Source organism: Lynx rufus, unplaced genomic scaffold (genome assembly GCF_022079265.1).
Source record: "Lynx rufus isolate CCGP_SWC_20201006 ecotype Redwood Valley unplaced genomic scaffold, mLynRuf1.p SCAF_14, whole genome shotgun sequence".
NCBI lineage: Eukaryota > Metazoa > Chordata > Mammalia > Carnivora > Felidae > Lynx > Lynx rufus.
This window is the reverse complement of record NW_025814828.1, coordinates 32,864,711-32,878,377: the sequence shown is the minus strand read 5'-3', so window position 1 is coordinate 32,878,377 and position 13,667 is coordinate 32,864,711. Positions and strand designations below refer to the sequence as shown.

Genomic DNA, 13,667 nt, shown 5'->3' with positions numbered 1-13,667 from the left:
ACAATTTCAACTAGTCTAATATTTGAGATTTAATGAAACCAACTATGTCTTCTCTATCAGCATGGAATATAAAACAAGCATACATTTTTCTGCCTCTTGGGTATATATTTTTGCTAAACTTACACAGGTTTATAATCAAATAGGCTAGAATTACCTACTGAATATTTAAGATTACAAAAACATCAATTTATGTTTAAGCAAACTGAATCATTGTTCTAATGAACTAGTATTTCCACAGTAATGAGGTTTTATAGTATGTCATCTTGAAAAGCATTTCCACTGGGGCACCTCAGTCACTCGGTTAAGCGTCTGACTTCGGCTCAGGTCATGATCTCAGGTCAGTGAGTTTGAGCCCCACGTTGGGCTCTGGGCTGACAGCTCGGAGCCTGAAGCCTGCTTCAGATTCTGTGTCTCCCTCTCCCTCTCCCTCTGCCCTTCCCCTACTCACACTCTGTCTCTGTGCCTCTCAAAAATAAATTTAAAACGTTAAAAAAAAAAGAAAAAAAAAAAGAAGTATTTCCAAAATCTTTAGATAACTGAAGACCTTTGACTGATATTATGAAATAATTAGTAGACACTGAATGGACACCTCCATCATTTCTAAGAAAACTAAAACATTCATTACAGGCATAATTTTAATTTATATACTTTTGCTTCTTATTTGTATATGCTACAAAGAGGCTATATCTTTGGGTTTGAAAATGAACGTATATTCACTTCTGCCATGTTGTGAAACGTATAAGGGAATCGTGTGGCTAAATGAAAGCTAGGCTGAGTGTATTCTCGAGCTCTGCTAAAATGACAGAAACTCACAATTATCCACCCCCTTGTTTTCTCTGTGAAGTACTAGTGCCTAAAAGCTATAATTAATAAATATGAATGAGACTATATGTGACTGAGACTCTACTAGGAGTCTCAAGATAATGACACACGCTTATTTTGATTTTAATTAAGTGCCAAAAAGGGAATGTTTCTGTCCAAAGCAAAATCACTTGTTCCAGAATTTCCTATGGCTGCTCTAACCAATTACCACAAACTTTGTGGCTTAAAACAATACATATTTACTCTTGCAGTTCTGGAGCTCAGAAGTCGGAAATCAGCTTCTCTGGGCTAAAATCAGGGTGTCAGCAGGCCATGCTTCCTCCAGAGGCCCTAGGGGAGAGAATCCCTTTCCTGGCCTTTTCCAGCTTCTAGAGCCAAATTCCTTGCATTCCTTGGTTGCTGGCCCTTTCCTCCAGCTTCAAAGCCAGCAGTCCTCAGGTTATCTTCTTCCTCTGTCATCAAACCTCCTCCTGCCTCTCTCTCACAAGGACACTTGTGATTGCATTAAGAGTCCACCACGAAATCTGCAATAGCCTTCCCATCTGGCTTTATCGGCAAAATCCTTTTCTGCCATATAAACCTGTGAGTTATCATTCACAGGTTTCAGAGATTAGAACCTGAATATCCCTCAGGCCATTATTCAGGCTCTCACCTCACCTCCTATATAATCTACACCCAAAGAGGGGAGATACCATATCTCACCACAGTAACACTTTCTTATTACTTTATCATAAGAAAATTGATTGTTCTCTTTAAAGTAAAAGAAACTTGCATTTTTTGTATCTTCATTTAAATATTGTACTGTTACTTTAATTAATAAATAGCCAAGCTATAATCATTCATACACTCAGGCACCTATGATCCCATCTTAATTCTCAAATGTCCTGGAAACTTCAATTTTACCTTCCAACACAGATTCCAAAATGAAAAATGAAATAAAACTTAACGTCTTTTGTACTTTAAACGTTCTTTGAGATTTTCCAGAGGTCCTTAAAAAAGTAATAAAGACTTGTTCCTTTGCCTTACAAAAAGAGGTGTTCGAAAACTTTAGCTCTATTTGCTATGTTAGTATTGATTAGTTGTATAAGAAAAAATCAAATCAAAAGAAGTATTCAGCTGTCCATAGATTAAATCTGAATAAGGAAAATATTATTAATATCAATATTTTAGTTCTCTGCTGTATGCAAAGTCGCTAGAGATTTATTAGCACCCTTATGGTCTATGTTTCTAATTACCAGAGTCCAGTTGGGGCTTTCCCTGATGACATTAGGCAACAAAATTAGTGTTATTAGTCATAATTTCAGTACATTAAAAAAATGGTACCAACCTTCCTTTTCAAATTTTAGTAGAAATTTCTACACCAGTGTTTTCAAAATGAGGACATACATCAACCCTTCTGTGAATCTTTGTTAAAATACATGTATTTAAAATCTACCCCAGATTTTTTTGAAAACAGGTTTAATCATCATGCATTGTAGATACTATCTCCAAAAGTCTTTTTGGATTGGCTGTATTATCTTATTTTGCATGTCACAAAAAATTTCCCCTTCACTTGTACTGTTTTCATTATATACTCCTACCAGATTTTGCACTTGTGAAAACTGTCACAAGTCGCAAGTGACCCACAAACATTTTAAGTCTCTGTTGTCTTCTCAGAGTTTTTTATTTACTCTGATGGATGCTTCCCTCAAGGCCCTATGATCAGCTAAAGACAGGAGAACTCCGTGGAAAAGGACAGTAATTAAGGTACTTCAAGAATAAACTTTTAAGCACAGACTTCTGATGCCATCGTATAATCAACCTTTAACATCAAGTCAGTGGACAGAGTCAGAATTTTGAGAACGCCTTATTTGAGAAGGAACTGGGTTCATGATCTAGCTATTACAATGACCAGTGGAACAACACCTCTGCTTTGTATAAAATCAGTCCTTGATCCTAACCCATCTGGCCTTTTCGATATAAAATGCAAGTAAAAGTTCGTGTTGCTCGTGCTTACCCAGAGGTCCAACAAACCCCGACATCTCTGTATCCAAGAGAGTAGCTTCTTTATCCCAGAGGAGAGTATTACACACTTTCTCTCTTGAGGCTCATCTCTCAGGCTATAGTAGCAGAGGAGCCCCAACAACAGGTACGAGAACAGGACTGGCATACTCACTGTTCTGCCCATTGGCCACGTGACGTTTGGAGAGTTGAGGGTCAGCTCTGGGCCAAAGTGGCCTCAGCTGTAAAATGGACACCCTAAAAAATAATTCCTGTCCTCTGTGCCCCACTTACCCACTGTCAGTACAGACTTTTCTTGGGAAAAGCTCAGACTGGTAATTGTACACCTTGAGCAGACCTCTGAAACAATTTTGTCCAACCTCCTCATTTTATAGCTGTGGAAGCTGATGCGCCCCCAAGGAAACCACACCCGTGGGAGACCAGAACCTGACTTTCCTCCCTCTTCTGGCACTCTTCTGTCCCAGTATGTCATGAAAGCTCTCTCCTCCACAGTCGAGTTGGTGAATTCCTTTCATCCTATGTGGCAGAACCCAAGCGTCCCACAACGACACTACCTGACCTGCCTCCTTGCCGCCAACCGGTTTCCTTTCGATTTTGTTTAAAAAGGTGCAGTTGGGAGAGATTTTCCCCGCAGCGATTTCAAAACCCTAAATACATGACGTACCAGCCTTCTGTGTTCATGAAGGACTCTGAAGCAGAAACACTAAATGAAACATCAAATACAGGTCCTATTCGAGGCCTTTCCTAGATTTGAAACCATACTCCTTAAAGAATAAGATAAAATAAATTCACTCTTACAGTGCTATTCAAATGTGATTTAGGGACTGATGTAGATCATTAAATTATGTTACTGATCAGCTACGACCGCTTCGGAAATGGTCGGCATTTAGCAACCTCTACAGCAATCGTGGGTTTTGCCACAACATTTAAGTGAGTGGACTCTTCTTGCTGAACAGAGTATATACTAGTTCAGATGTTGCTGAATTCGAGTGAAGACTCAAATGTAAACTCCATTCTAGTCCTAGGAAAATAGGACCACATATCAGTTCACAATCTATCTGAACAACAGAAAATACTGGCCCCATGCCAAAGACAACTGTGAGGAGCACTGTGCTGTTCTAATCTATTGAAGGAGAGAACTTTACCCTTCAGAAAACTGGTGTTAGGATGGTGAGGATAACGAACTCAAGCAACTTTAAGAGACGGGACGGTACTGTAAAGGAGTGACGTGGGTCATACATGAGATACAACGGCGAAGGGTGAGCACTGTGGCAAACCAGAGAGGCCCAGTAGTCACGGGACAGCAGCCAGACATCTTCACGTGACAATAAACACGTGTGTGCAGACATGTTGACTTCACCCGAGAAGCCAGTGACTGAGGTTTTTATGTTAAAAATTCTTTATTTTAAATGCTGGCAGCTGATTAATTTTCCTGTAAATACATCACTGTAGGCCTAATGATCCCATCTGCTACCTGCATTCTGGCCACATCCTGTAGGATGTCTGGCCACACCCTGTAGGATGTCAGATTGAGGAACTAAGGGAGCCTGGGCCTTCAAACGTCTCTGTTCCCAAAGGCTGTTCTCAGTGGGAGCCCAGCCTAATCCCCATGCCTTGTGCTCATGCCAACCCCGAGCCCACACAACCTTCCAGATTCCCCCAGACTCAACTCTTGGGCTCATCTCTTCTCACACATTATGTTTTCTGCTGTGCTGACCCGTCTCTGACCTCAGCCTGTCCTCATACACCTTTGGATCCCAGACCTAGTTTGGCAGCTACACACCCCCCAGCCCCGGACCCCACTCACTCTGGTTTTAGTTTCCCATTCCCAACAGGGCACTGGTCATCAACGGTGTCCTCCCTCCAGGGCCCAAGCTAGAGCTGATCCTTCCTCACCATCCTCCACCTCCTACTTTTTTGAAATGCACAAAGGGCCTAAACTTGGTGGCTCATTCTTTCCCAGGAGCAGTGATTCCCCCTCTCCACCTGCCTCCCCTGAGTGGAGGATTCCTGTGCACATGTAGGAGGGGGATTTGGCAGGGGCTGCATTTACAGCCATCCTGTACTGGCCCTGGCCCCCCCGTTTCCTGTGAAATCCACAAGCACAGCTGAAGCACAGTTCTTAAAGGGATGGCAGTAGTGCTCTGCCCGATTGTCCAAAGCCCCCGTGACTGAAGATGGCTTGCCAACACGAAGTCACTGAAGCTCCACCTCCAAATTCCACCTTGGATGCTGGATAGTCTGAAGGTGCCCAGGAAGTCTGGCTCCCTACAGGTGTCACAGAGACCATTAGTGTGGACTACTGCATGGACTGTAAGGTTACCACCTGACCACACAGGTCTCCTAACCAGACATGGATTATCCATCTACTCTCACATCTCCAGCCTTTAAAGAATTCCTCAGCTGTGCTTCTGGTGAAATACCCAGGAGACTATTTTATGCTAAAACAAGCCAAAGCCATGAGCCAAATCAACTGCTTCTAAAAATCAGACAGCTATTTAATCAACGTATCAAGATCTTAGCATAATGACTGATTCTCTGGCATGACCCACCCTGGAGGCAGTCCCTGTTGGCTGAAGGACACTGAAATATGAGAAACCATGCCCCGGTCACAAAGAAACTCAACTTCAGGGATGAGGTGGCAATGTGGGTGCTATCCTGTAACCAGGTGAAGGCGAATCTCCACCTGCAACTGTGAGACAGAGACAGAGAGAGAGACAGAGAGAGAGAGAGAGAGAGAGAGAGAGAGAGAGAGAGAAATACCTGCTTGCTACTCAAATGAACACAGGGGTAACAGTTGAGCTTGGCTAAGGCAAAGAGGGCTTCCTGGCTCTCTACAATAAATCACAACTTGGAAAGGCAGACATCTTGACAGTGAGGTTTCTGTAACTATTTGGTTGAATGGCATTGTGGAGCAAGCAAAGTTTCTTGGATTTGTACGAGCACATATTCAAATCAGCTCTAAACACAACCCTGACACTATTATTGTCAGGACACTCCTATGAAGTAGGTAAAGGCTAAGCCAACTCCACACTTTAAAAGATGGTGGCAGGAAGCAGAGAGAGGGTGAGTCCCCAGGCAGAGGGGAGCAGAGAGGAAACCAGGCTGAGGCCTGTCTGGTTCCTGGGTGTACCTCTGGCTGCTTCCTCTGTGTGGCACTCTGTCTCTCCCCAAGGTTCAGCAGGCTGCGGTCTCACAGCCAGTGGCCCAGGCCCCCGGCCATCGCGTGAGATCCAGGCCAGGGGCACCTGGGGAAGCACGCCTAAGCATGTGGTCTACAGAAAGGGAGAGACGTGCAGCTACGCACTCAGGGCGCACCCTGTGCCGGGCACTGTGCTATGCGCCAGTTGACAGGCACGCAATGACTTAACCTTTGCAAAAATCCAAAGATGGGGGAACCCTTATTATCCCCATTTCACACGGGAAAGTGCTTTTCAGAGGCAACAGAGGAGTGTCCCACATCACATGGCCACAAAGTGGTGAACTGGGATGGCCAACCAGCTCCTCTGATCCCTTTGTCCACGCTGCCTAGGCAACCTCTGACCAGCCCTCTGTGACAGTCCAGGGGGCTGCGGGGGGGGGGGGGGGGCTTGAGCACATGATGAACTGGAGAAAATATTAAATGTTGACAGTCACAGGAAGGGGAAAGACTGCCAGAACACTTGACGTGACAACTCTTTTTAACCCAAAACACCACAAGAGTCTTTGTAAGAACTGTATGTCCTCCCGAGTCCAGCACTTGGGACAGAACTTACACGGAACACACTTGTACCTCTCCAAACACGTATTCAGCCACTGATAACTCTATGTTGCTCCATCAAGTATATGATCGTAGACGGGTTAGGTGTTTCATGGAGAATGAGATTACTACAGGAGTTTATAATGGAGTATATTTCTAAATAAATCTATTAACAATAACCATGAAGAACTTCATAGGATTGGGACACCTGGGAGGCTCAGTCAAGGGTCTGCCTGTTGGTTTTGGCTCAGGTCATGATCTCACAGTTCCTGGGATCGAGCCCCGCATCGGGCTCTGCGCCGGTGGTAGGGAGCTCCCTTGGGATTCTCCCTCTCCCTCTCGTTCAGCCCCTTCCCTGTATGCTCTCTCTCCAAATAGAGAAACATCAACAAATGGTTTTAAAAAGAACGTCTAGGATCGCATGTCTTAGGCCAGATGCTACCTTTCATAGTACTATACGGGTGACCAGTGTCCGCGAGAGAGGGCAGAAGGGTATACTCCACAGAGTACCGCAGCACTAGCTAATAATCCCTACCTCGAGCCCTTTTTTGGAAGGAGGCGGGGTATAAGGCCATCAAACCAACCTGAGCATAGTTCCTTCTACGTGTACCTCTTCATGGTTTCCCCGTCGCTCCTCAATCTTCACGCGAAGCCCTGGCCCGTTAAGTGCGTGTCGGCTGCTATGCCACCCTCTCCACCCACCCCCACTGCCATCACCTCCTGACTTCCACATGGTCTCCGGTCGGGAATAAGGCCTGTGGCACCTCAGTCGTGGTCTTCAGCCCCCACCCTCCTTCTGGGCATTCAACGTGCCTGGGAGAGCCACCCCCACCCCGCCAGCCTCCTGGCCTCACAAGCCTGGACTGGCTCAGCGCCAGTGAGGAAGTCTCTTCCCCCTGACCCGCTACTCCCTCAGGGCCGCTTCCCGCACTGTCCCCAGCGAAACCGCTCCCCGAAATGCCCGCGTCCAGCATCCCACACTGACCGCCCCGTCCACCCTCCACCTCCCGTGGGAGGTCTCCTCCCGGATGTCTGACAGACACCTCCGGCTACCTCCGAATGACAGAAACAGACACCGGTCAGAGGCACGGCCCTGGAGTTAACTCCTTTAATGTCACGTGCAGACACAAGGCCAGGCCTCCCTCATCTGTGGGCGGCTTCGGGGTCCGGACGAGGGGGCGCGGGCATCACCACTTCCGAACTCGGGGCATCCCATCCCCCCGAGGGGAGGTGCTGTTCTCGAGGAGGCCCCTGAGGTGCTGGTTGCTGCCCAGGGCTCGCTGCACGTGCTCCGGGGTGATGCGCATCTTGTGGCTGTCCAGAGCCTCCTTGCCCGCCAGCTCCAGGATGTTGGCCGTCAGGTACTCGAGAACGGCGGTCAGGAAGACCGGGGTGGACGCGCTCAGGCGCGGGGCGTAGCGACCCTCTCGCAGGAGACGCTCCACGCGGCTGACCGGGAATTGCAGCTCGGCTCTCCTGGAGCGGGACACCGCGTGCCTCCTCCGTCTGCGACGGTGCCGGCGGCGGCGCCTCCCAGACATGCCGCGTGCTGGGTTGGAACCCGATCGGCCCAGCCTGACCGTCCCGCTGGCCCGAGGGTGGCAGGATGTCGGCGCCGACTCCTACCAAGTGTGCCCCTCACCGGTCAGGGAGCTGCTTATATGACACCTCCGACATTATGATGTCACTGGTGTCGCTGGTGTCACTGTGCCCTGCTCAGGACTGGCCTGGAAACATCCATGACAGAAACCTGGTCTCCCTGTTGACTGCACTGGACCCTCTTTACGAGGGAACTCTTTCTCCTGGCCCTCAACAGTCTACTACAAACAAGAACGGGAACCTTTCCACTGACACAGTGCTCTGTCTTGAGGACACTCCCCTCCAGGTTACCTGGTCTGGCCTTCCATGGTCTTTGAGCTCTTTGACAGCCCTTTGTAAATTGCTGGTCAGGGACACACATACTGAATGCTTTGTCCAGTAGGGGTCCAAACTAAACCCAATTTTGCCCCCGTTGACACATTTAAAGATTATCAATATTTCTACGTTCTTTGGATTCTCTTCTGGATTGGTTACAATATCCGCCAATTCCTCATCAGTGAAGACTCTTAACACATTTTCATGTTACATCGATATAAAGGTCATGAGTTCACTCACTCTCTTTGAAAATATCTTCTAACTGTTTTGGAGGTCACAGTGATATGCCCACTAGATTCACCTGTCAGAGCCAGATAAAATTCAAAGACAAAAAAGTGTACCTCATTCTCAGTTAATACCCAGGGGTGTCTCATTTCTTCTAGGTGAATCCAAAGCACCAAGAGCACTTTGTTGATTTTTTCTAATTTAAATTTTTAATAATTTTAATTTCCTTCTCTGCTAACTTTGTGTTTCTGTTTCATTTTTGTTCATTTACAGCCAATAATTTATTTTTATCGTTAACCAAAATGACTGGGGGGGGGGGCGGGGTGCCTGGGTGGCTCAGTCAGTTAAGCATCCAACTCTTGATTTTGTTTCGGGTCATGAGCTCAGGGTTCACGGGTTCAAGCCCCACGTTGGGCTCCACTCTGGCAATATGGAGCCTGCTTGGGATTCTGTCTCCCTCTCTCTCTGCCCTTCCCCTGCTTGCTCACTCATTCTCTCCCTCTCACAATAAACATTTTTTAAAAAAATGGTTCAGAGTTTGGTTTTAGGATCTGACCATGTGGAAATCTCTCAAAATGAGTCCAAAGAGATCTAGTTTCTTTTGGGTGAAAGACAAAACACAACCTCATTTTCCAGTCTTTGTTCAAATCCATTAAGAACTGAATACTCTCTGAGGGGAGAAGAGCTTTTTGATATCTGGACTGATGAGATTTGCTGTTTCTGTGTTATACTTGACATATGCCTGAAATTATAGGATGGAAGCTATAAGCTCTACTTGTCTGGGCCCATATGTCTCTGTCTTTAGTACACAAAGCTCTTCACCTTTGATTGTGTGAGTGTACAATGTTTTCCTACCTCTGGATGATATTAACAGATTATAAAATCTCTTAAATTAAGGGAGCTCTGTTCTTAAATTGCATTTCTAGATAAATAATTGCTTACACACATTGAGTATTTCCAAATTTTCTTGAAAATAAGGAAACCGCACTATGATACTTTAAATGAGGTAGATCTAAACAATATATATTCTCCCAGAAACTAAATCACAACTATTTTAAGATATCAAATTCAATTTAAGTAAATCTTTGGCAAACAGGACTAGTTCAATCGTTTAGATTTAATGAAAACAACTAAGTCCTTTCTCTTTTATCAGTGTTAACTATAACACAAATATGCATTTATCTACTACTCAGGTATGTTCTTCCTAAACTTATAAACTTTTACTGATCACATAAACTGGTGCTAATGTATTTTATGTTTAAGATTATGATATGTATATAAATTTATAATTAACCAAATTGAATCACTGGTTGGACAAACTTCATTCTACAAAGCAATCACGTTTCATAGTATGTCAACGAGAAGATAATTTTTAAGATTTCTAGATAATGCATAACTTTGGACTGATAGTTAATGGGCATTCAATACATACCTAATTTTTTTAATGTTTATTTGTTTGAGAGGCAGAGAGAGCAAGTGGGGGAGGAGCAGAGAGAGAGGGACAGAGAGCCCCAAGCAGGCTCACAGAGCCCTATGCAAGACTCTAATGAATTGTGAGATCATGACCTGAGCCGAAACCAAGAGTTGGATGCTTCACTGAATGAGCCACCCAGGCATCCCATAGATGCCTAGATAATTTTTAAGACAGAATGTTGAAACACTGATAACTAAGTATAATTCTAGTTCGTATATTTTTGCTTCTTATTTGCATAGGCTACAAAGAGGCTCTATTTTTGAGCCTGCCCATGACCATGGTCATTTCTGCCACAGTGAGAAGTTATAGAAGTATGTGGCTGAGTAATTCTGGGATAGGTGTGTTCATGAAATCTGCTAAATCCACTAACATGAAAGAAATTCACAATTATTCACCCTGTAGTTTTCACAATAAAATACAAGTGATTTTGCTTAAAAGTTATAACTAACATACATGAGTGAGAGTCCACTAGGAGTTTCAAGATGACATGGGTTTTTTGTTTCTTTGTTTAAAACAGAATGTTTCTGTTATGGAGTAAAATGGCATGTTGGTTCAGAATGTAACAGACAAATTTGAAGGACAAAACCTGAATGCACACAGAATGCTACGGGAGGTTTGCAAAAAAAGAGAATCTGAAAAGGAACAAAATTAAAAAAAATTTTTTTTCCAAATCTGGTTCAGTTCTAATAAGTTTGTTCCCAAGAATTTCAAAGAGCTCCTGGACCCTTCAGAATCAAATATTAGTGTTGGAAGACCTAGCCTCAGCATTCAGACAACGAAATAAAAGGCATCCAAATTGGCACAAAAGAAGTCAAACCTTCACTCTTCACAGAGGACATGATACTCTACACGGAAAACCCAAAAGTTTCCACCAAAAAACTGTTAGAGCTGCTGGAGGAATTCAGGAAAGTCGCAGGATATAAAATCAATGTATGGAAATCGGATGCATTTCTATACACCAGTAATGAGGCGGCAGAAAGAGAAACGAGGAATTGATCCCGTTTATAAACTGCTCCAAAAACCTTAATATACTTAGGAATAAACCTAACCAAAGAGGTAAAAGATCTGTACACTGAAAACTATAGAAAGCTTATGAAAGAAATTGAAGAAGACACAAAGAAATGGAAAAACATTCCATGCTCTAGGACTGGAAGAACAAATATTGCTAAAACGTTGATACTACTGAAAGCAATCTACACATTCAATGCAACATTATCAAAATAACACCAGCATTCTGGGGTGCCTGGGTGGCTCAGTCAATTAAGTGTCTGACTTTGGCTCAGGTCATGATCTCATGGTCCGTGAGTTCAAGCCCCATGTCAGGCTCTGTGCTGGCAGCACGGAGCCTGGAGCCTGTTTCAGAGTCTATGTCTCCCTCACTCTCTGCACCTCCCCTGCTGCGCTCTGTATCTGTCTGTCTCTGTCTCTCTCTTTCACCCTCTCTCTTTGTCTCAAAAATAAAAAACTCTAAAAAAATATTTTTAAGGGGCACCTGGGTGGTTCAGTTGATAAAGTGTCCAACTTCACCTCAGGTCATAATCTCACAGTCCAGGAGTTCAAGTCTCATGTCAGGCTCTGTGCTGACAGCTTAGAGCCTGAATCCGGCTTCATATTCTGTATCTCCCTTTCTCTCTGCCCCTCCCCCACTTGTGCTCTGCCTCTGTCCCTCTCAAAAACAAATGAATATTAAAATAGTAAAAAGTTAAAAAAATAAAATTAAAAAAAAATAACACCAGCATTCTTCACAGAGCTAGAACAAACAATCCTACAATTTGTATGGAACCATAAAAGACACCAAATGGCTAAAGTAATGTTGAAAAAGAAAAACCAGGGGCACCTGGGTGGCTCAGTCGGTTAAGCATCCAACTTCGGCTCTGGTCATGATCTCACAGTTCGTAGGTTTGAGCCCCGCGTCGGGCTCTGTGCTGACAGCTCAGAGCCTGGAGCCTGTTTCAGATTCTGTGTCTCCTCCTCTCTCTGCCCCTCCCCTGCTCATGCTGTCTCGCTCTGTCTCTCAATAATAAGTAAACGTTAAAAAACATTTAAAAAAATAGAAAAGAAAAGAAAACCAAAGCTGGAGGCATCACAATCCCAGACTTTAAACTATATTACAAAGCTGCAATCATCAAGACAGTATGGTACTGGCAGAGAAACAAACATAGATCAATGGAATAGAATGGAGAACCCAGAAATGGACCTACAAATATATGGCCAACTTATCTTCGACAAAGCAGGAAAGAATATCCAGTAGAAAAAAGAGAGTCTCTTTAGCAAATGGTACTGGGAAAACTAGACAGAAACATGCAGAAGAATGAAAATGGACCACTTTCTTACACCAGACACAAAAATAAATTAAAAATGGATGAAAGACCTAAATGTGAGGCAGAAAACCATCAAAATCCTAGAGGAGGAAATGGGCTGTAACCTCTTATTTGACATGTCGCCAGAGGCAAGGGAAATAAAAGCAAAAATGAACTATTGGTACCTCGTCAAGAGAAAAAGCTTCTGCACAGCAAAGGAAACAATCAACAAAACTAAAAAGCAACTGATGGAATGGGAGAAGATATTTGCAAACGACGTATCAGATAAAGGGTTAGTATCCAAAATTTATAAAGAACTTATCACACTCAACACCTAAAAAACAATCCAGTGAAGAAATGGGCAGAAGACATAAACAGACACCTTTCCAAAGAAGACATCCAGATGGCTAACAGACATATGAAAAGATGCTCATCATCACTCATCATCAGGGAAATACAAGTCAACACCACAATGAGATACCACCTCACACCTGTCAGAATGGCTAACAGGAACAACTCAGGCAACAACAGATGTTGGTGAGGATGTGGAGAAAGGGGAACCCTTTTACACTATCGGTGGGAATGCAAACTGGTGCAGCCACTCTGGAAAACAGCATGGAGGTTCCTCAAAAAATTAAAAATAGAACTACCCTAACAAGCCAGCAATTGCACTACTGGGTATTTATCCAAGGGCTACAGGTATGCTGTTTCGAAGGGGCACATGCACCCCAATGTTTATAGCAGCGCTATCAACAATAGCCAAAGCATGAAAAGAGCCCAAATGTCCATCAACTGATGGATTAAGAAGATGTAGTGTGTATATATATACATATACACACACACACACACACACAGAATGGAATGCTACTGGGTGATGAAAAAGAGTGAAATGTTACCAATGGTAAGATTCCAATGTGGATGGAACTAGAATGTATTATGCTAAGCAAAGTCAGTAAGAAAAAGACAAATATCATATGATTTCACTCATATGAGGAATTTAAGAAACAAAACAGATGCACAAAGGGGAAGGGAAGGAAAAATAAGATAAAAACAGAGAGGGAGGAAAACTTTAAGAGACTCTTAAATACAGAAAACTGAGAGTTGATGGAAGGGAGGTGGGTAGGGGGATGGGTTAAATGGGTGACAGGCATTACGAAGGGCACTTTTTGGGGGGAGCACTAGCTGTCATATG

At 43.9% G+C, this 13,667-nt stretch overlaps 2 protein-coding genes across 4 annotated transcripts in view; both read right to left on the bottom strand.

The window, feature by feature from the left end:
- The window catches only part of XK (X-linked Kx blood group antigen, Kell and VPS13A binding protein), a 98,224-nt gene that overhangs the window by 55,532 nt on the left and 29,025 nt on the right, over positions 1-13,667 (bottom strand). The window lies entirely within an intron of this gene.
- On the bottom strand, positions 7,655-8,937 carry LOC124509442 (histone H2A-Bbd type 1-like). The gene has a single exon (XM_047076065.1). The coding sequence runs from the start codon at positions 8,101-8,103 to the stop codon at positions 7,750-7,752; it is 354 nt and encodes a 117-aa protein (XP_046932021.1). The 5' UTR covers positions 8,104-8,937; the 3' UTR covers positions 7,655-7,749.